General features: G+C 39.2%; 2 protein-coding genes across 2 annotated transcripts in view; both read left to right on the top strand.

Moving 5' to 3' along the window:
* The first annotated feature begins 6,506 nt into the window (after nt 1-6,506).
* Nucleotides 6,507-16,174, top strand: LOC100705068 (ETS translocation variant 3-like protein). The gene is made up of 6 exons (XM_013272695.2): nt 6,507-6,633; nt 7,842-7,899; nt 11,708-11,939; nt 12,406-12,556; nt 13,379-13,469; nt 15,671-16,174. Exons 2-6 carry the CDS (start codon nt 7,842-7,844, stop codon nt 15,949-15,951), a joined length of 813 nt encoding a protein of 270 aa, XP_013128149.2. The 5' UTR covers nt 6,507-6,633; the 3' UTR covers nt 15,952-16,174.
* Nucleotides 16,175-18,114: 1,940 nt separating this feature from the next.
* The window catches only part of lig1 (ligase I, DNA, ATP-dependent), a 66,052-nt gene continuing 64,322 nt past the window's right edge, over nt 18,115-19,844 (top strand). Inside the window, exons 1-2 of the mRNA XM_019347486.2 lie at nt 18,115-18,306; nt 18,869-18,931. Of these exons, the coding sequence (XP_019203031.1) occupies nt 18,290-18,306; nt 18,869-18,931 (80 nt within the window). The 5' untranslated portion in view covers nt 18,115-18,289. The remainder of the gene's footprint in view (nt 18,307-18,868; nt 18,932-19,844) is intronic.

The following is a 19,844-nucleotide window of genomic DNA, read 5'->3' as shown; positions in this document are numbered from 1 at the left end:
TGCACAATCTGTCATTTTCTTCCGCCACCTTACCTCCTGCTTTATTTATTATCTGTTACTCAACCAGATCAGACTAAGAGGTTATGAGTTATTCCACAGACACACACACAAACACACACACACACACACACACACAGGATGTATCACACACACTCACAGAGCTCCCCTTGCACACTCTCAGTGAATATTGCAGCAGTTAAGAAAAAAGGCAGTGCCTCGCTAAAGCCTTGATCCCTCTTACTTCTAACAGGATTTGACCCTTAAGACTCGGAGCATGACCCTCATCTGCTGCAATACCATCATCCTGTTTAACATACACTCTCACTATTGTCCTCCTGCCCTCACTCACACACAGTTCACACAAACACACACACGCACATCTAGAAGCCGCATACGCACACACAGGAAGTCTGAGACATTTCAGGGACTCAAACCTTCGCTGCACTCCAACTCTACATACTCCCACACACACATACACGCACACACTGTACCGCATGATGTAACACTAGCTTAATTTTACGCCTAACACACAACCTGATGGATCCAGTTAAATGTAAATCGCGAACAACCGCTCCTGGCACTACAAAGAAAGAGGAGCGAAATAAGGAGATGACAAGGGATGGAGGACGGAGGGAGGAGGATGATGGAGAGGTTTCAGTGTGGGGAGGAGGGGAAGGGGGGTAACTCTCTGTGAGAGGATGATACGATTGAATGAGTGAGAACGAGAGAGACGAAGGGGAAAGCGAGGGAGAGAGAGAGGCAGTGAGGATGAGAGGATGCAGGGAGATGAAGGAGAAGGAGAGATTGAGCAGGCAGCTAAGCACCAGATTAAACTCTGGGGTCGTCAGCTGTAAAACAAACAGTCCTTTTAGCAGGGATCAAATCCAGACTTAACCCCCCCATCCCTCATCCTCCTCATCCTCCTCATCCTCTGTCCACACGCAAACACACACACACAGAGGAGATAATGCAGCTTGCTCAAGTAGAAGAGAGTAGGGGGGGAAAAAGCAGGGATGACAATCTTGGTGGAAAGCAAATTCCCGTCTCAGGACCCATTTTTGTGCGCCACTACCTAAATTGCCCCTCAGGGAATGTGAAGTCTTATTATACCCTGGCAGAAGTCCTTCATTATATTTGTTTGTTTTTTTTTATCCCCCTGCACAGCTCCTCTTGGTGATAGACTGGGCTAATATCTGGCACAGAAACACTAGAGAGTAAGTAAGGCAGAGGAGGGGGTTTTCCTCACACAGATCTGTGTTTATATTGCATCTTTACTGTAATATTCCCCAGACAGTGCTGCAAGCCTCAGTTCTCTTTCTGTCATCTGCTTCTGGGTGCTGCAGTTCCATCAGTCCGAAGGCTCAATTTCCAAACTGTCAGCTTTTATACTCACTATGAGGCCACTTCCTTTGTTGTGTGAGTGTGTGTTTGTGTGTGTCTGCAAAGTGTCTGTTTAAATCCACTACTAACAGCAGGATTTTTTTTTTACTGTCTATCAGCTGTCTTTCTAAGGACAGCTCTGAAGTTGAGTATTTTTGAAAAGTGGGGTTATTTACCTCATGGTATCATAAGGCAGTTTAAGAGTTAAAAAACAAACAAACCTGACCCTCACAATACACCTTTCAACCAGTTCGAGATGAAAAAGGATTATTATTTTTTGTGAATCATACATAAAGCTTCTCTAACAAAGTTAAAAGATCCGGAGATCTTTTAACTTTGTCTTTAAAGTGCCTTTGACCGTTTAAAAGGGACTTTAATCCCACAAGGTTTCAAAAACTTTTCAGATTTAAGAGCAAATATAATTATATTGACTTTTCTATCAAATATAACCATTCAGTAGTTATTTGCTTAAGTATGATAGCCCCAGTTGTTCCTTTAATTATTTTTGAAGGGGTTTGAAGTTGTAGATCACACAGAAACAGCAAAGTGAAGGCATCAGTTTGATGTTCATGTTGATGGTGTCAGTTTCAGCTGTTACATTTTACAGAAAGAGCAACTCAATAATGAATCAAGAACAACTAGGCGTAATAGATAATGAAATATAATTTTTTTTAGCAACCCCGTTTTGATTTTTTTTTGATTGAACAAACAATATTTAAACTAATCACAAAGTTTGTTTTAAACTGAGAAAGGTGATATAGCAGTTTCACTTCACAGCGAGAAGGTCCTGGCTTCAAATTCAGTCTGAGGCCTTTCTGTGTGGAGTTTCCCTGTGACTGTGTGGGTTCTCTCCCAGTACTCCAGCTTCCTCCCACACTCCATTGGGTCAGGTTAATTGGTGATTCTAAACTGACTCTATGTGTTAGCCCCACAACAGATTGGCGACCTGTGACCCAAACACCCCATCCACCAAATTGGATAAGCAGAAGAAACTAAATGTAGCTTGCAGTGCATTTTGTTAAATTTAAATTAGTGTAGGAGCCAGACAAAGTGGGCAACTGTCCCCGGGTTGGTCCCCTCAAATCATGGTTTACTGCATGTAATTTCCATCTTCTTAATTTAACTAATTATACATTTCTGGGAAATATGAAGCACAAAATGAACAATGGCATGTCCCCTATTATCTCATCCTGTGCTGCACTTTAATAATAATAATAATACTACCAGCCGGCACATCTAAAGCTCATTAACATATTACATCTTGTAGAAATATTAAAATGACGATATGCAGTTTCAGGCTGAGTGCTGTATTTTAATTCCTTAGAGTTTTATTTGGCCTTGTTGCCCGGCAACCCCACTAACAAGATTCCGAAACTCAAAGTGACTGTTGGTCGCTAGGAAACATCACATAACCAAAATGTAATTTTTACATGCCTTTCTGTGTGTGTGAGTGAGTGTGTGTGTGTGTGTGTGTGTGTGTGTGTGTGTGTGTTAATTAGTCAGCCTTAGAGGTGATGGTAGGAGTATTTTTTAACATTAGCTGCATATCTATTGCACCAACATGAAAGAAGTGTTGAGCTTTTCATCTCACAGGAAGAAAGTGAAATTACTTTTTTAAGACCTTTAAAGCAATTTCTGGATTCATAAAAAGACAGACTTTGACAACAGCTTAGATCTAATTAAAAGCGAGCCTTTAGCTATTTTAAATGTATCTGTTGCACAAAAGTTGTTTCGCTCTTAACTATCCAAAGTTGGATTAATGTACTATAAATATGGAGGAAATCAAAACCTTTCATTCAAACTGAGTAAAACATGCTTAGACAAATATTAAATCAAAAAGCTCTGCTCGCATCATTCAAGCAAGAAACTTGTCCTTTAGAAGAATAAAAAATAATTTTTAGTATTAGATGAATGTAACAAAAAATAATGAGTCATTTTCCAATAAAGTCTTTTTTGGGCTGTTCTTTTTGCACTATGAGATGAACCAGTCTTTACTTTTGTCAGACCCCTTGAGGCCTGTTTTACATCTCATGTGAGATCAAACCAGATGTTCTAGAAATAAGTTTATGTGCAACTCTATTATTACCTTCAAAGAAATGTAAAAAGAAAAGCCTGGCTTGATTAGGAAATATATTTTAATAAATTTAAAGCCAGGAAGAGGTGGTTGGGGTATATGGAGAGTGTGCAAACATGAGGTTGGATCCAGTGGTTTTGCTGTTGTAACAAAAGCACTTTGGCTAAGGTTACAGGTTAAAAGACCACATGTTGTGATTAAAGGCACTGTAGATTTTTTTCCCGTATGAAACCATACCATACTTTTTTAAAGAATTTGAGAAGTTACTCACTCTGCTCTGTCAGAGTGACCTCACTCATCAGCTCATCAAACTTTAGTTTTGTGTATTTTAAAACACAAGACTTATGGCTAATATCAGTGTTCGGTGTCAGCCAAAGGAGTCTAGCTGATCATTTTCCACATATTTAGATTTCATTTTAGATTTGCAGCACTGTGAAGGACACTGAATGTCAAATCCTCATCGTTTCTCCCTCAAAATACAGACATTTTCATATCGTAATGTAGTTTAAGTGCAATGTTTGTACCGGCTATTGCTCATAATAAAATATAATGACCAAAACATTTCCAAAGCCAGCCTAAAGTAGTAAACTATTATGTAGTCTGTTGTATTAGGCTAAAAAATGTCATCTCACTTCTGTTTTTTAAGGTTGAAGTGAAGGAAAAGGAACTGAATGGTATCGGCATGGATCCTCGTATATGTGCAATTATCTATGTGTGTTTGGTTTCAAGCTCTGCATGTGACCCGGGGTCCTCAGGCTGCTAAAAGCACAACATTCAACTCAATTAGTGCCATGCATAATTGATAGCTGTCTGGGAGAGTATTTGTATTTACACTGGAATTAAAAGCCTCCGGTGTCAGCTATCACATCTGAGGGACGATAAGTGTATGCGGGTGGGACTGTGTGTGTGTGTGTGTGTGCGTGTGTGTGTGTGTTTTGTGCAAGGGGTGGGGGACTGTATAGGGATGCATGTGCATCACAAGCCTAAGCAGATTGTTGCTAGGAGCTTCTCTTTATGTCTTTTTTCCTGCTGTATAGGGAACACTAAATCACAGCTAATCCACCAACAAATGCAGCAGCACAACATTTTGTTCGGGTTAAGTAATGCAGGATTAAGTCGTAACCCAGTTCTCACAGACTCGACAAAATATAGATTTGGATGCTGTCTGTGTGTGTGATTGTGTTGAAAAGAAGCTGATATCAACGTATCAAAAATAATATTTCCATTTTAAGAAATACAATCTTTCCAATACTTCATTAGCATAATTACCTTATTAAGAAACAAGTAGGAATCTTCTATGCTTAGCTACTGCTGTACACTAGCATAAATTGTGTATTAGCATAAAAAAAGCTATCCTAGTTCTATACATTTGTAACTGCGATGTTGCTAGGCAACAAGCTGATAATAGCCTCTGGTTAAAATGTAATTCTGTACATACGTGTCCTGTCAACATAAAACTTGTCATTTTTTTTATACAGATTTGCGGGTTTACCCTTAGGCTTACCTATGAGCAGATCTACACGGCTTTCAACTGTTTCCAGTTATAGCTTCATATTTAACAAACACACGTGAAAGCAGAACTGATATTTCAAGATTTACCGATCTGTCAAAATGTTCTCTTTAATGATGTGTAAACACAAGCATGGAAGAAACTAAAACTAAGTTTTCAGTTATAAAAAGCATGTAATTTACATTTTTAAGTTAAAAGAAAGGGAACAAAAATGGAATCAATATTAAAAATAAGTCAAAATGACTTATCATGTGTAGCTTACATCTTTGCTTTAAGGGTTTTGCGACTTTCAAGCACAGTGTTTCATTTGCTTGGCAAAAAAAACCCCAAAAGTTTTTTTCTGTAAAACTATTTGAATTCTTCCAATTATAAAAGTTATTTGAAATGGATGTATTGTTATTAAAAACATTAAAGTTAAAAAACTGCTTAGAATTATCAAAGTATTTAGAATTTACACTAATACATCTTCTGAACCATTTTAAGTAGTTTTATTTATTTGTCTAGTGTTGCATGCTGTAGGAATGCCCCCTCACCTTCACAGAAGTACGATAAGTGCTCGAGGCCTGTGGGACCAATAGCAGGACATTAGCTTGAGCAAAATGTGTCACCGCTACCTCCACCTCTACACCGACCTCCTGTGCCTGTGCGGCAGAGTATTGAACAGCCTGTTGACCTTGGCCAAAGTCACTCCTGTCAAGTGAAAAGCGGCTCTCGTTGACTAAAGTGTGGCTCTGGTATTGAGTTCATCATCTATTTGATTCGGCGAGGAAAAAGAAACCCTCTGTCACCTTCAGTCTGCTCAATCATATCTCTCTCCTCAGCTCACTTTAATATGCTCCAGTCATGACACAGAAGAAAAGTACCTTCACCTGTTTCCTAACACCTTATTTTCTCATGCTTTTTAGTTCTGACCCACTCTCACATATAATCATCTAAGCACTGTGAGAAGCTGTTGACCTCGGCTCATCTGTGCTTACAAGAAGTAAGTCATATAAGGGGTAAAACATAAGTAAACCATATAAGGGTGACAAAAAGGACTATGCAAAAGGTGATGTTTTAAAATGACAAATTTTATATAAAACTCTTAAAATGAAAACTTTGCAACAATATATATAAATAAAAAAGTTTAGCTAATTAACACATTGTGGTCCATTTATGACTTCCCTGGGAGATTTTAATGATTTCAATGTGAGTCTGCTGCTCTTCGTTTTGTGGAATTTAAAGGTGCACTTAACGGCTCTGGCGAATTATAACAATCATTTGCCCCTATTTTTTTTTACACAAATTAACATGTTAGTATATTTAAAAAATAACTGTTCGATGATGATCTAGCAGCAGCTAATCAAAGCTGCATTTCTAAGTCATTAATGAGTGATGGTTTCATGTTTTGGGGGGGGTTTCTTCATTCATCATCAGTGTAATCAACATCTTTTTGTCATGCCCCAGTCTTCCTAATTCTGGGGCTGGGGGAAGGAGGGAGTAATGTTGTAGGAGGGAAGGGGGAGGTGGGAGTGTGTGTCTGTGTGTGGTTAGGGGGTGAGATGAGATAGAGGGTTTAAGATTCGGTCCATCCATCCTTCAGTCCTCCCAGATTGAAAGTGGGCCGGCAGACAAACTGATCATTGTTACTCATCTTAACGAAGAGTTTTCCACTCCGGCTCCAATCAAGGTAACAGGACCACTTGCATTATGATTACACTTGCACAGGAGCTTTTGAATTAGGCTGCTCTTTGTAAACAAAATTATTTTGAATGATTAGTTAAATTTTGACCTTAAAGTCACCTACTTTAAAAAAATAACCCCTGTGAAAATGTTGTGCTTCTCTGGAATAATGATTTCAACTAGTTACCATTAGATTTACGGTGGAGTTGGATTTGCATTTTTAGGCACTTTTTGCTCTTATGAGGTAAAAAAAATAAATAAATAAGCCGAGGCTTTAATTTGTAGTTACCCACCAAAACAACCAATAAAAAGGGGGGAAATTTAAATATGAGAGCCAAAGTCTGCATAAAAATGCGCAGAAAGCTAAACTGAATTAACTCTAATTCATCTGCAGTCCTCTTTTGATCACGTTTTAGTTTGTTTTTCAATTTTGAAGCGGACCACCTTGGAGCTTGTTTTTGTCTAATCGTCGGCCTTAAAAAGTGCAACGACTTTGGCTCGGCTCCCGCGGTTTCCTGATAATGTCCCTGTGACCCTGCAGTGATCATGTGTGAGAGTAGTGCTGCATGGGAGAAGGAAATAAAATAAGAGCTGAAGGCAGACATCGTTTTTTTTTTTTTTTTTTTTTTGTTGCTCCAAGATAAGAGGATATTACAGCCGATGGAAGAGGGCTTATAGCAGAGGAGGCATCATTCAGTTGGGGGAAAAGGGTTATGTGAAGTACTTCTTGAAGAGATGAGTTTTCAGCCTTGCAGGGAAGATGGTGGGTGTCTCTGCTGCTGCGAATCGCCTGGGAAGGTCATTGTGTCTGTGGGCGGACGATGTGTGTGTGTGTGTGTTTATAGGATGAAATTATAGAAAAATATAGAGTATTAAACAATGTCTGCAGGGAAAATGGTGCTTTCACACATTTAAGCCACTGTAAAACCAGCTATTGAGTCAAATGCAATTCCAGGCACATTATAAACTGTCAGGGCATACATAACACATTATATTCATTTACTTATATTGATCTAATATACAATTGGGAGATTGGCTTTGCCATCGATTTCATTTGTGGGTGATGGTGAAAGGATAAGTTGCTGCAATCAGTTGCATTTGTGCTTTGTTGTGATGGCTAATTTCACACCAGATGAGAGGTAATTATCATTTTTTATAAGATATTTTCTTGTAGTCAGACACTGACGAGTTTTATCTGTTTGTATTTTGTGACAGATGCAGTGCAGCTGCAGCTCCTCAGTCGGTCACCTTTCTTCACCTTACTGGAGCAGAAGTAAGACCGTGTGTGTCGGTGTGCGTTCATCTCAGTTATTTACATATGTGTGGGTAGACATTTGTGTGGGATAGCTTTCATATTTATGTAAGAGTTATTATGTATTCATTCGGTGCAGATCTTATTCGGATGCATGATAAAAATAGATAAAACTACGAGAAACAAAGGAATGATATGTCATCATGTCAGCGCCAGCAAGTCGTGCAGTCTTGATGCCGTCTTGACCAATCAGCAACTGATACAAGCTGCTCCATTTTGACCTGTGATATTAATATTTAGTCTGTACTTAAGTTAAAACTGAAGCTTCAATGTCCACGAGGTATGGCATATCAGCGTGAACATCTTTCAGTTTTATTTCCGAAGCAAAACTGTTTTTGCCAGTGGCTTTTGCACCATCAGTTTACTTACTCAGGGATCTTTTAGGACATTATTCTAGTTAAGTAGAGAAGCTGATTTTGATACCAGTAAACGTCCTTTTCAAGGAAGACTAAGAACAAGACAATGGAGCCAAGAGGGAGTCTGACTAGTAGACTAGAAGTAAATAAAGTGAAGAAGATACTAGCCATGGATATCAGGCTCATGTTCCCTCATTGCCATGCGAATTGCCATGCACCCTGGGATACTCACAAGAGGACAGAGAGATGGTCTGGTGTTCCATGAAACCTTACTGTTCCAACAGAATCCAAGATTCAACTAACAAATAGGCTATTTTCTCTCCCAGACAAGCTTCAGGAGCATGTTCCCCCTGAAGCTGGAGCATTCTCCCTGGTCTGCCCTTTTAAAGTGGGTAACCATCAGTCCATTCTGCCAGTCCACTCTCCTCGACTTCCATGCACTGTTGCAGAGGTGATTCAGCTACAATAAACCCACAACATCCAGAGATGCTACAAAGGAGTTGATTAATAATCTCAGTGACCTCATCTCCAGTGATGGGCAAATCATCTCCCTCATTCCCAGACTCTGCTTCCACTACAGAAAGCTTTTCAATGGTATTGAGGAGATCCTCAAAATATTCTTTCCTCTGCCTGACTACCTCCTGCTGTATACAGTGTGAACAGGAAACTGCTTCCTCCTCCTGAGTCACATGACAGTTTCCCAGAATTGCATCAAGGCTGACTGACAGTCTTTCTCCATGGTTTCACCAAAATCTACTACTAGAGCTGCACTTTGGTTGGTCAGCGGTACCTGTCAACTGCCTCCTGAGTCCCAAAGGCTAATCATGCTCAGTAGGACTTCTTCTTCAGCTTGACGGCTCTCTTCATCTCCAATGTCCAACATCTCGTTCTGGGATTATTGCCTAGGCAAGCACTTTGTGGCCACAGCTCCATACAGCCACCTCAACAATGGAGGTGCAGAACATGATCCATTTGGACTGTCTGTCCTCAGGGTCCCTCAGATTGCTACTGACACTCTGCCAAATGTGGAACGTCTATGAACGTTCTGGTATACCTGAACCTATATGTATAGGTACACTAAGCCTGTTCAGCATTCTCCCCCACTATTTGATTCAACTCACTGCAAGCTGGGGTTCAGTTCACAACTCTGTTGTTCTTCTCCCAAGTGTCCAAAACATGAAACCACAGATCTAAAATTGATTATTGGCCTACAGTCCTCATGCCACCTCCAAAGAACACCCTTATGCTCAGCCATGATGCTTAATATAGACAAGCTGAGGTTAAGCAAAGAAGTCCAACAATCCCCACAATGCAGGTACCGAACTGATAGCCAAGCATACCCAGCACTGCTCGCTGCCTCTCAACAGGAGCAACTCCAGAGTAGTATGGAGTCCAGCCCCTCTCCAGGTTCCAATGCCCTGTGCATTGAGGCAAGCCCCACTATATCTAGCAGGTATTTCTTGGCCTCAAGCAGTAGCTTCATCCTCACCAGAGAGGTGACACATCAGAGCTGTTATTTTAGAGTTTATTTGCTCAGCTAAATTCAAATATGTTACAAGCTAATCAGCTAGTAATCTATTTTCTAACTCCCCCACAAAAACCTTGGTCTTAACTTTTAACACTTCAGTTTTTACCAGCTTATAAACTATATTACGTATTATCAGTTAAGAACATATTTGGTAATTTGGTCATTTTTATCAGCCAACAAGTTAGAAACAGTAATTCATGCATCCTTCCACTTTCTTAACTGCTTATTAAGTTCAGGGTCATGGAGCCTTTCCCAGCTGCCAGAGGATGATAGGCAGTTTACACCATGGACAGGCTGCCAGTCTATCACAGGGCTAGCACAGAGAGACAGACAACCATCCATGCTTTAATGTATTCACATCACCTTATTAATTTTGTTGAAGTTAACAGTCTTGCCTCAAATAGCAAAGCTTCAGACAGATCCAAGGACAATCTATTTTCTTGTGGAAGAATTTACAGATAACCAGCTTGCAGTAAGAAACCTCTGTAACAGATGAGCATATTTCTGAACCCAAAATAATGAGCTGAGCTTGAATAAGCTTGAAATTATTTTCTCATAGTCGCAGAGTTATTAGTTTGTGCTCACAGAACAACAAAGCTTCACGACCACCAAAACAAATGATGAGAAATATTCATTGTTTGTGTCTGTGTGTGTTTTTTTATGACATGTCTGGATGAAACAGAGATTTAGTGAAACTCCTCTACGACCAAAATCCCATTTGCAAAAATCCGTACAATCAGTGTGGAATAAAGAAAGAGAAACCAAAGCCTATTGGAGCCACGATCTGATATGGTGATAATAAGATGTTATATTAGGAGCTTCTTTTCATGATGTGCAGCAATTTTTGTTTCAGCAAAAAAAACAACTTTCACACAGCAAACTTCATATATGTTTGTTTTACTCTGACAGAGAGGTGATCTATGGCAAATTAGCTTGTTAGCATGTAATGTAATGTATGCAGTGGCGTTTTTATTCTGCTACATTAATAGCAGTTTTGAGCTTGTCACAAAGATTAAAAGGAAAAAAAAATCCCCAATCTGAATAAAACATGAGACACAGTACCTTCTAAATATGAATCATAATAATGTAAAACATACTTCATAACACAGAAAACAGAGAGGTCTTTGGACCCTTACAGTGCCCCATAAATTTGAGCCCTACATCATTTGAAAACATAAATTTTCATAATTAATCATTCCAATAATTAAGTCCTTTGTCTTTTTCAAGATTTTAGTACAAGAAACAGCCACACTAACTGAATCTAACTGGATAAACTCCACTTACTAGTAACATGTTATCATGATAGTGTATTTAGCGTTAAACTTGCAGTCTTTGTAATGGCCAGCAAGGGGCGACTTGTGTGGTTGAAAAAATACATTCGATTGTATTCAGTCAGTAGAAAAACTTGATTTATAAAAACACATTCTGGGTGGGTTTATGGTCTCAAATGCTGGTTTAAAGTTTTATTTAATAAAATCTGATGTCAGTTTATTTTTTTCTAATTATGGCTCCATATGGAGGAATTAGGCAAAAAACCAGAGCGTGATTTAAGAGTATGCATGCCTGGTGATTGCGTCCATGTCTTAGTTCTGAAAAACATCTGACTTCTAAAAAGTAAAATCGTAATGGACAATTAAATGCTCAGCTCCTCCCATCATTTATATACAGTCTACAGCTCATGTTTGCTTACTTGCATAGCTACCGTGTCAACTTCAGGCTTCTCATCTAATTTTTACCAATAATGCAAGATATTAACCCAGCCCATCAAAGTGTGATTTGTGGCTTCCTGAGACAAATGAATGAGCAACCTTAATGGGGACTCAAACGCACACCACTGAATTTTAGATTGCTGACCTTCCTTATTGTTTCCTAATTGCTTCTCCAGCAGTGCTGTTCCCTGACTGGGCCTACAAACCCACCTGGTCGCCCGGCTCCCGACAGATCCAGCTTTGGCACTTCCTACTTGAGCTACTGGCCCGAGGCGAGGGCGGGGCCATTGGCTGGGGAGGGGAGTGGGGCGAGTTTGTCATCAGGGACCCTGAGAAGTTGGCCAGGCTGTGGGGCGAGAGGAAGGGCAAGCCACACATGAACTACGACAAGCTCAGCCGGGCCCTCAGGTGGGTAAATTAGCATCAACATATTCTGAAAACTTAAGACTTAAAATTAATTCAAGACAAATAATGCTATAATATACATATTTTTTCATTTAATTTGATTTTGACTATTTATGTTTATTTGAATTTTCCCTGTAATGAAAAAAAAGACTGAAATTTAAAAAAAGTTATACAAACAGAGTATATATATATATATATATATATATATATATATATATATATATATATATATATATATATATATATATATACATATGAGTAATCCTTTCTCTCCGTGCAGCTTCCTCCTCAGGCTCCTCGCCAACACATGTTGTCAAATTAAATTTTCAAATCTAAAATGCCCACAGATGCAAAACATGCCGCCTGGGAAGCAACAAAGAAATCTAAAGTGCCCTACAGGAACAGCAAAGCGTACCTTAGACACACACTTCAGAGTGTAGTCTTGACAGAGAAAACATTTTACTTCCAGATACTACTACAACAAACGCATCCTGCACAAGACCAAAGGGAAACGATTCACCTACAAGTTCAACTTCAGTAAACTCATTCTCGTCAACTATCCGGGATACCCACCGCCAGCACCACCAGCACCGCCAGCACCACCAGCACCGAGCCATCAGGTCATTCATCACGTCTTCACCTCAGCTTAAAGGACTTTGTTATGTGGAAAACTGGCTTCTGGGTTATTTTACACTTTATATAACACTATAAATACAGTGGAGTGGAATGTAACCTGTCATTTGGCCAGTTTTTCAAAAAATGAGTCCTTTAGGAAGAGTTTCATTCCTCAGCACTTTGAAAGAAAATAATTGCCTTATTTGATATATAAAAAATGAACCAGCTCTAATAGAAACAATTGCCTCAACTTTATCATTTAATATGAGTTTGGTTGACTTGAATAAAAATCATTAGTGAAATTTTATCATTTAATGTAAAACCAAGCAATTGACTGATCCTCTAAAGTAGAGGGGAGTCAGCGTGTTAAAGTTATATCATGTTCATGGGCAGCGCAAGGGCTTAGGTTACCTACTAGCCTTTAAAAAAAGCAGCAGACCTTGTTTAATTATTTGATAAATTTTGTAGGAGTGGGGATTAGTAGGGAGGCGCTTTGTCTGTTGAGGTAGAAAAGCGCTGCATGAGCAGAGTCTATTAAAAAAAGTACTGTTTTGGAATTAAACTCTTAATGTCATATATTCTAATTAAGTTTTTCAGATATGTGTGCAAAATATCAGGAACACCATACTTCAATTAAGTTGATTAATGTCTTCATCATCTGAAGTGCCTTTTTCCTTTCAGCTCCAGGAGCTTTGATCCTCCGTATATTAAAAATAAATTAATCTTCACCTGGTGTTCTTGATGTTTTGTGCACTCGCTGTCTGTCTGCACTCTTTGCATTTCAACCATCCTTCCATCTCATCCTCCATATACCTCCATCCCTCCAGCTCGTCCAGAGCGGCTCTCTTCTATTCCCTCATCTCGCTGCTGACAGTGGCCTTCCTCTCTGTGGAAGAGCAGGGTCAGTGATGGACAGAGGTAAGGCACGAGGTCTGCAGAGTCCAGGTAACACAGATGAAGACCAAAAAAGCTGCTTTTCACTGCTCCCTTGCCACAAGGGGTGATTACAGTGGGTAGCTTTGCATGTTTGATATGGCAGAGTTTTTACACCGGATGCCCTTACTAATACAATCCCAAAGGGGATTTGTGTCTCTGGCTGAAATTTAACCAGCAACTTTTCACTCGCCAAGCAAATGTGTCAACCTAATAATATACCACTGCAGGCACCAAGTGACTACAGACACATAATAAGAGACATTTGGCTCTCAAAGAATCCCAAATTGCAATCTGTGAGAGAATACTTTGAAAAGTTTTTAATCATCTTTTATTAATTGCAGACCTGGAGCATTTTGCCATTTTAGTGCTTTTATACCTTAGTGGTAACGTTGGATCATGGCGTGGGCGTTAAAGAGGCTGTTTTTGAATGGTTTAAATCATATTTAACAGACAGAAGCTTTGCCACCAGGCTGGGTGTTTTTTTTATCATCAGGGTCCATTCCTGGTCCAGTACTTATTTCACTCAGTATGCTGCTGTTAGGATCAATTTTCAGAAAATATGGAACTTAATTTCACAGCTGTGCAGATGATTCACAAACTTGAAACGTAAACCACAACCCCCTTGAAGGTCTTGTTGGACCTCTTTGATGATATAACACTGTGGACGGCACTGAACTTTTTTAACCTGTATGAGCCAAAAATAAAAAGTGCTACTTTTTGGAGCCCCTAACCTTCATACCTTCCTTAACAGTCATCTTGACCTTTTTAAAACACCCTTTTGCAAAGGAGCAATGAATGTTATTGTGTGAGCTAGTTTCTTTGCTTGTTTCATGGCTTCATTTTGTTTATTATATTAGTGTTTATTCGTGCATCACCCAGTCTCCAAAACACTGTAGCTTGACTCCTGAAAGGCACACATTTGCTAGGTGAACGTGCAAACTAATACTCTGTGGAGCTACTAATGAGGCGTGTAAAATTCATCAACTCTCTGCTGTCCCGATGACTGTAGCACTTCAAACTGCTTCTCTCATTAACATCAGTACAAAAGCTGTGCACTGGGAGCTTCGTAGCATATCATGTGCAGGAAGGTCAGTACTTTTGTCCATATAATGTAATTCAGTTGACTCAGGACTACTTCTAGCTCTGGATTAATACACATTTGATGTTCTTATTCTTATATATTTATAACTATTTTTTAATAATTCTTTCCTCTAGTGCAGGAGAAGGATGGTGCGTTTAATTCATGGTAAAACTTTATGTGATTCAATGAAGTCTAATAAAGGCTTTCGAGACCCAGACACACTCATTGAAAGGATCAATTGATTGCTACTGTAGGTTTCATGGACTTTACTGAGAATTCTCCACTTGATTCAGTAATTAACAAAGCTGTAATTGTAGTTTTAGCTGGACTGACATTACCTTGCTTTTCCACTGTCCTCATATTCACTCACTTTCACATTACATAACTCACTATTCAATGCCTGTAAACTGCAGATTTTTAAACTCCTTCAGCTGCGTTTAGTTCAATTTCCAGTGAGACTGCACTCTGATGGCTTGCCTCTTCTATAATTTAATGTATTTCAAGGTGAAACAGGGTGACGGTGATGGAAAATAATGCAAGGCAGGAGTTCGATCCTGACCTTGAAGACTTTTCCTCCAGAGTGAATAAATTCATTCAGCTTGAACATGCATGAAAGAAAGTAAATGCTAAAAAATGCTCTGTACTTTGCACCTTGGAAGTTTTAATAGTGCATGTTTCCTGGAAGCAGTTACTTTATGATTTTTAAAATATTAAGACGACTGAATTTATGTGGGAAGGATGCTAATTTAATGTTAATTTACATGCTTCCTCCCGAAGAATCCAGAAACTTAGTCTTACTGTGATATGAGTTTAAGACCTAAAAATAGCTCATAATTTGACCTCAAAGTGACATTTTTAATGAAGATTTAGACTCAAGATTGCTGTTCTTCTTTGTGTTTTATCTATTATAGACTTAAAATATTTACTTTAGACAGTTAATTTAACTACTTAGAACTAGTTTTAGGTTCCCCCCCGAATGGCTTTAAAGCCCGTTCAATGTATCAGAGTAGTGGTATTAATAAATCACTATGTGTTTGAGCTCTGCATATGTCTCAGGGGTTACTTTTCTGATTGATTTGACTCTCACTCTGATTCCTGACAGCGGTTCAGCCTCTGCCTCACCCCTTCCTACTCCCGTGCTGCCTTCCTGAACCGCTCCCCGTGCCTCGGGCTCTCCACGGCCCTTTCCCCGTCATCTCCACCCCTGCACGGCCAGGAGTCAACCTGAGGGAGCTGGGGGAATTGAGCCTGAATGCTCGCTGGCTGCACAAGAGCCCCGCAGGGTGGGATGTGAACCATTACGTCAGTCGGAGCCTGTATGAGGGAGCGAAGCAGACTCAACTTCAAGATGAGGAGAAGGCAGCAGGGAGACGGTTAGAGTGACAAAGAGAAAACAAGCTACAACAGATGGACTGCTTTCCTTCCTCAAATCTCTCAAACACAAGCTTTTTTGTGTGCTGTTTGAGCTTGTTGTACAATAGTTTATTATTCACTACCTGTGGTTTAAAATGCACAGACTTTGTGGGCTATTTATTTAGTTGGACCATGTTGTCTTCTTCTTCTTCATTTTTATTATTTTTTTTTTTTTTGCATAGAAATATTTATGAATCCTTCTTTTCTTCTGTCAGCACTTCACGCCACAGTAGGGGAATTGCACTTGTAAACAATTAACTACATGACACTTGTGTTTGGGTAAATAAAGCAGTGCACTCAGCTTGCATTATTTAGCTGTTTGTCTAGCATTTCACCAGCCCCCTGCTCCAGTCTTCATGAAAATAATACGAGCTCCATAAATGATGCATTCAAACAGGCCCAGGGAAAATCCTGTTGAAAAGGGCGCTTTCGTGTCGTCTTTGCAGTGTCATGTCCAGGAGCCGGTGTTGTTGCAGTTACCACCCCGACACAACAGGGGGCAGCAGCGTCCTTGACAACTCATGAACTTTTCACTACACCCCATTTTCCCGGGAGACAGACTGATCGGAGAGGTGTAAAACAGCAGAGGTGCCACTCTGATCAGTAAAGATAGTACGCGTTATATTTTATCTACTATTTATTTTTCCTGATATTATGTTGTAGATTTTTTTAGGGGGTGTTGATAATATTGCTCTAAAGCAACATTATGGAACCTTCAGAGGAATCTATATTTGAAGCATTTTGTCACTTTTTGCTTATATTTTGTTGGGTTTTTTGTATTATGAATCAAGTAAGCCTAGATTGTTTGTTTATACTTTTGTTACAAAAGCTCCTCTGGTTTCTTGAAAGTTGTTATACAAAACTAAGTTATTATTAATGTTATTAGATCAGGGGTGGCCAGAACCAGCACACAAAAGCATCCAATCCGGACAGAGATTGGACCCTTTTGTGAAAGATTTAAATATTACAGTCGTTTAGTTACAAAAAATACCTCCCAAAAGCTTAATTTGCATTTAAGTTATAGTGTTGTTTTTCAAGATATATCAATCTGTTTATTATATGTATTTTTTTTTTCTTGGAGCGTTCACTTGTACTTCTTTATGTTAAAGGATGGGTATGGTGCTATTACTGATCTGGCCTGCTTGGCATAAAACTGCTGGATGAGATGTTCCCTTTCTAGAGCTCGCAATGACAATAAAAAGAAGCTTAGACACACACAGACCATTTTTGTTCTCTTTGAGCCCCATAACCTTTAAAACTGTTCTTCACTGTAATTTTAAGATGCTGTTTTGTCTATTATTTGGCTTTCAGTGGGAAGCATTTGACAAATGGCACATTCTCGGAGTACTGCCTTTGCTTGGTGCGTCTTGTAGTTGGAGATTACTATACTACTATACTATCTTTAAAGAGGGGTCGACACCCCTGGTTTGGAATGACTGTAGATTTTCAAACCTTTTGTGCCCAAGATCCACCAACGGTCGAGGCAAAATGTCAAGGCTCATATTCATGTCACTAAAAAAAATAGCCTCTATCTCCGCTGGTTCATTTTTTGTCTGCGTTGCTACACCAGTTTATATAACTGGCATTCACCTCCTTATCAGACTGACCCTGGTTCCCACATGCCTTTTTAGCTTGCTTGGCACCATTTTGGCAGTGTAAATTGCAGACTTTAAAAGTGTTTTAGCTTTTCAAAATGTTCTCCTCCCCATTATCAGTCATGGCCTCTGATGTGTACTTGCTGGGAAGACTGAAAAACACCAGGAATTAAATTCAGGTACCATTTCATACAGATTGCATCGGGAAACATGCAGCCAATTCAAGAGAAGTGTGACAAAAATTTAAAGAAGTACTATTTTTTATATACCTGCATGAACATAGCAAACCATTAGCTTTGTTATATTTTACTCATCTTGTCCATCCCATAGTGAGTTGTATACTATCTTAACAGTAGCGTATAAGCTTAGACTAAGCACAATCACATCTTATCAGTAGCAACGGAGTAGTTTTATTTAATACATTTTGTGTAGCTACAGTAAAAATAAAATTTTCTTTGGATAAACTAAGTACGTGAGTGCGCATGCGTACAGAGCGGAAACCGCTCGCTTTGGGCTCCCGTAGTGAGTCATCTTCTCCTCTGACAATCTTTGGCTGAGATACCACTTTTGGCGCCGAATATTCCAAATTAATATTTTGCCTCTCTGCAGCGCGGGAGTTGGTGTCTTCGTGTGTGTGAATGTTGGACTTTTTTGCTGCGATTTAAACGTTTGTTTTAACCGGGTATCAGGTGAAGGAAGAGTTTAAAGACAACATGCAGCGGAGCATCGCGTAAGTGCAAGCCAAAGTTTGCAGTTAGCTTGCTGGAAATTAGCGCTAGCTTGATGATGCTTGTGTCTGTGCACTGGAAGAGTTAGCTGTGTAATAAGTGGTGATCAGGGGGGGTTTAAGTGTGACTTAGAGGGGGTTACACTAAAAAAACCAACAAAAAACATGTCTGTTTCGGTGTGAATCGGACTACCTGTAAGCTAGCTTTAGCATGCTTTTATCTGCATCACTTGTTTGGAAATATAGTTTTATCTCCTGCACAGACACAGACGGTATCATAGTATACATAAGTATACATGGTCGTTAAAGGCAGGCTATTTTCCTACCTTATAGAGATCTTTTAAAGCGGCTGTGATCTGAGGAGCCACATTGCTGTAACACTAGATAGCAAAGATGGTAATCTGTGATTCAGCAAGTTTCTAATTTACAGGCAAACCTGTTTCTGTGTTGTTGTAAAAGTGCGGCCTTATTAGCGATTTTTATTACACTTTAATGCACTAAATACAGACATGTGTTGGTATAAACATGTATCAAGTCAGTGAATGCTTGTGTGGTCTTTTTACAGATCCTTCTTTCAGCCCAAGAGCAAGGACATTCAGAAGAAAGCTGCAGAGGAGCCTGTGAAAAAGTGAGTTGTAAGACTTTTCCAGAATCTGTTGCCTGGAATCACTGTTAATTTAGCTTTGACGTTAGGGTGTTTTAAATCTCTCAGAGCAATTGAATTAATCTATACACAAATTATAGTTTGACTCCACATGTAAGCATGCCTCCTCTGTATATAGTTCAGGCAAAGAGTAGGTGTTACCTTATTAAACTGAAGCCTGAAACCTGGAAAAAAAAAGCTAAAAATCATGGTCCTGGTGTCAGCTTTGATGTATATGTATGAAAATTCCGCACCTGTTTGTTTTCTTTAAGCTTTTAATATGCTCGTGCTGCTTCTGTGAGGATAGATCAGTTTAAAACCTCAGGTTTACCTTACATAGTAATTGCTTGGCCCAAAAAGTCTTATCTTATTCAAAGAATGATGAGTCAGACTTTGCATAAGATGATCACGGTGCAGTGTCAGTTAGAACTTCTGCATTGGCGGCTGCTGCTGTAAAACCTCGACTGTTTAAGCATTATACATTTTTGTTAAACCTTCAGAAAAAACCCTTTTGTATATCTTTTCTAATTAGACTTTTGTTGAATTAGTTTTACTGTTGTTATTTACACTGGCCTCTCTTTGTTTCTCATCTTAATTCAAGCCACAGGTGAGTGTCTTTGGTTTTTAATAGAGGTGCAAAAGCACACCTATGTCTGGCACCTGCACTGAGAAAAGGACTGCAGAGCAAAAGTAATAACTATTAGTTTTTTTTATTAATAGTTATTCTCTCAGATGTCTTGTTTTCATAATAATTATACAGCCTGAACTTAGAAGAGTTGGCTTTTCTTTTAGTGAAGTTTAATGTACTCATTCGTAAAATAGTCACTGCATCGAGGCCAATTTTGAACCCTTAAAACTTTTAATTGGGCTGCAAATTTCTTTATACTTGGACAAACAG

This window comes from Oreochromis niloticus, linkage group LG18 (genome assembly GCF_001858045.2).
Source record: "Oreochromis niloticus isolate F11D_XX linkage group LG18, O_niloticus_UMD_NMBU, whole genome shotgun sequence".
NCBI lineage: Eukaryota > Metazoa > Chordata > Actinopteri > Cichliformes > Cichlidae > Oreochromis > Oreochromis niloticus.
Note: the sequence above shows the minus strand (reverse complement) of the source record. Positions and strands in the feature narration are given on the sequence as shown.

Bases quoted from the DNA above. Each gene is read 5' to 3' on its own strand.
- LOC100705068 (XM_013272695.2), top strand. From the start codon at position 7,842: ATGCAGTGCAGCTGCAGCTCCTCAGTCGGTCACCTTTCTTCACCTTAC. The intron at 7,900-11,707 runs GTAAGACCGTGT...TTGCTTCTCCAG, and splicing joins TTCACCTTACTGGAGCAGAA to CAGTGCTGTTCCCTGACTGG. The intron at 13,470-15,670 runs GTAAGGCACGAG...GATTCCTGACAG, and splicing joins AGGGTCAGTGATGGACAGAG to CGGTTCAGCCTCTGCCTCAC.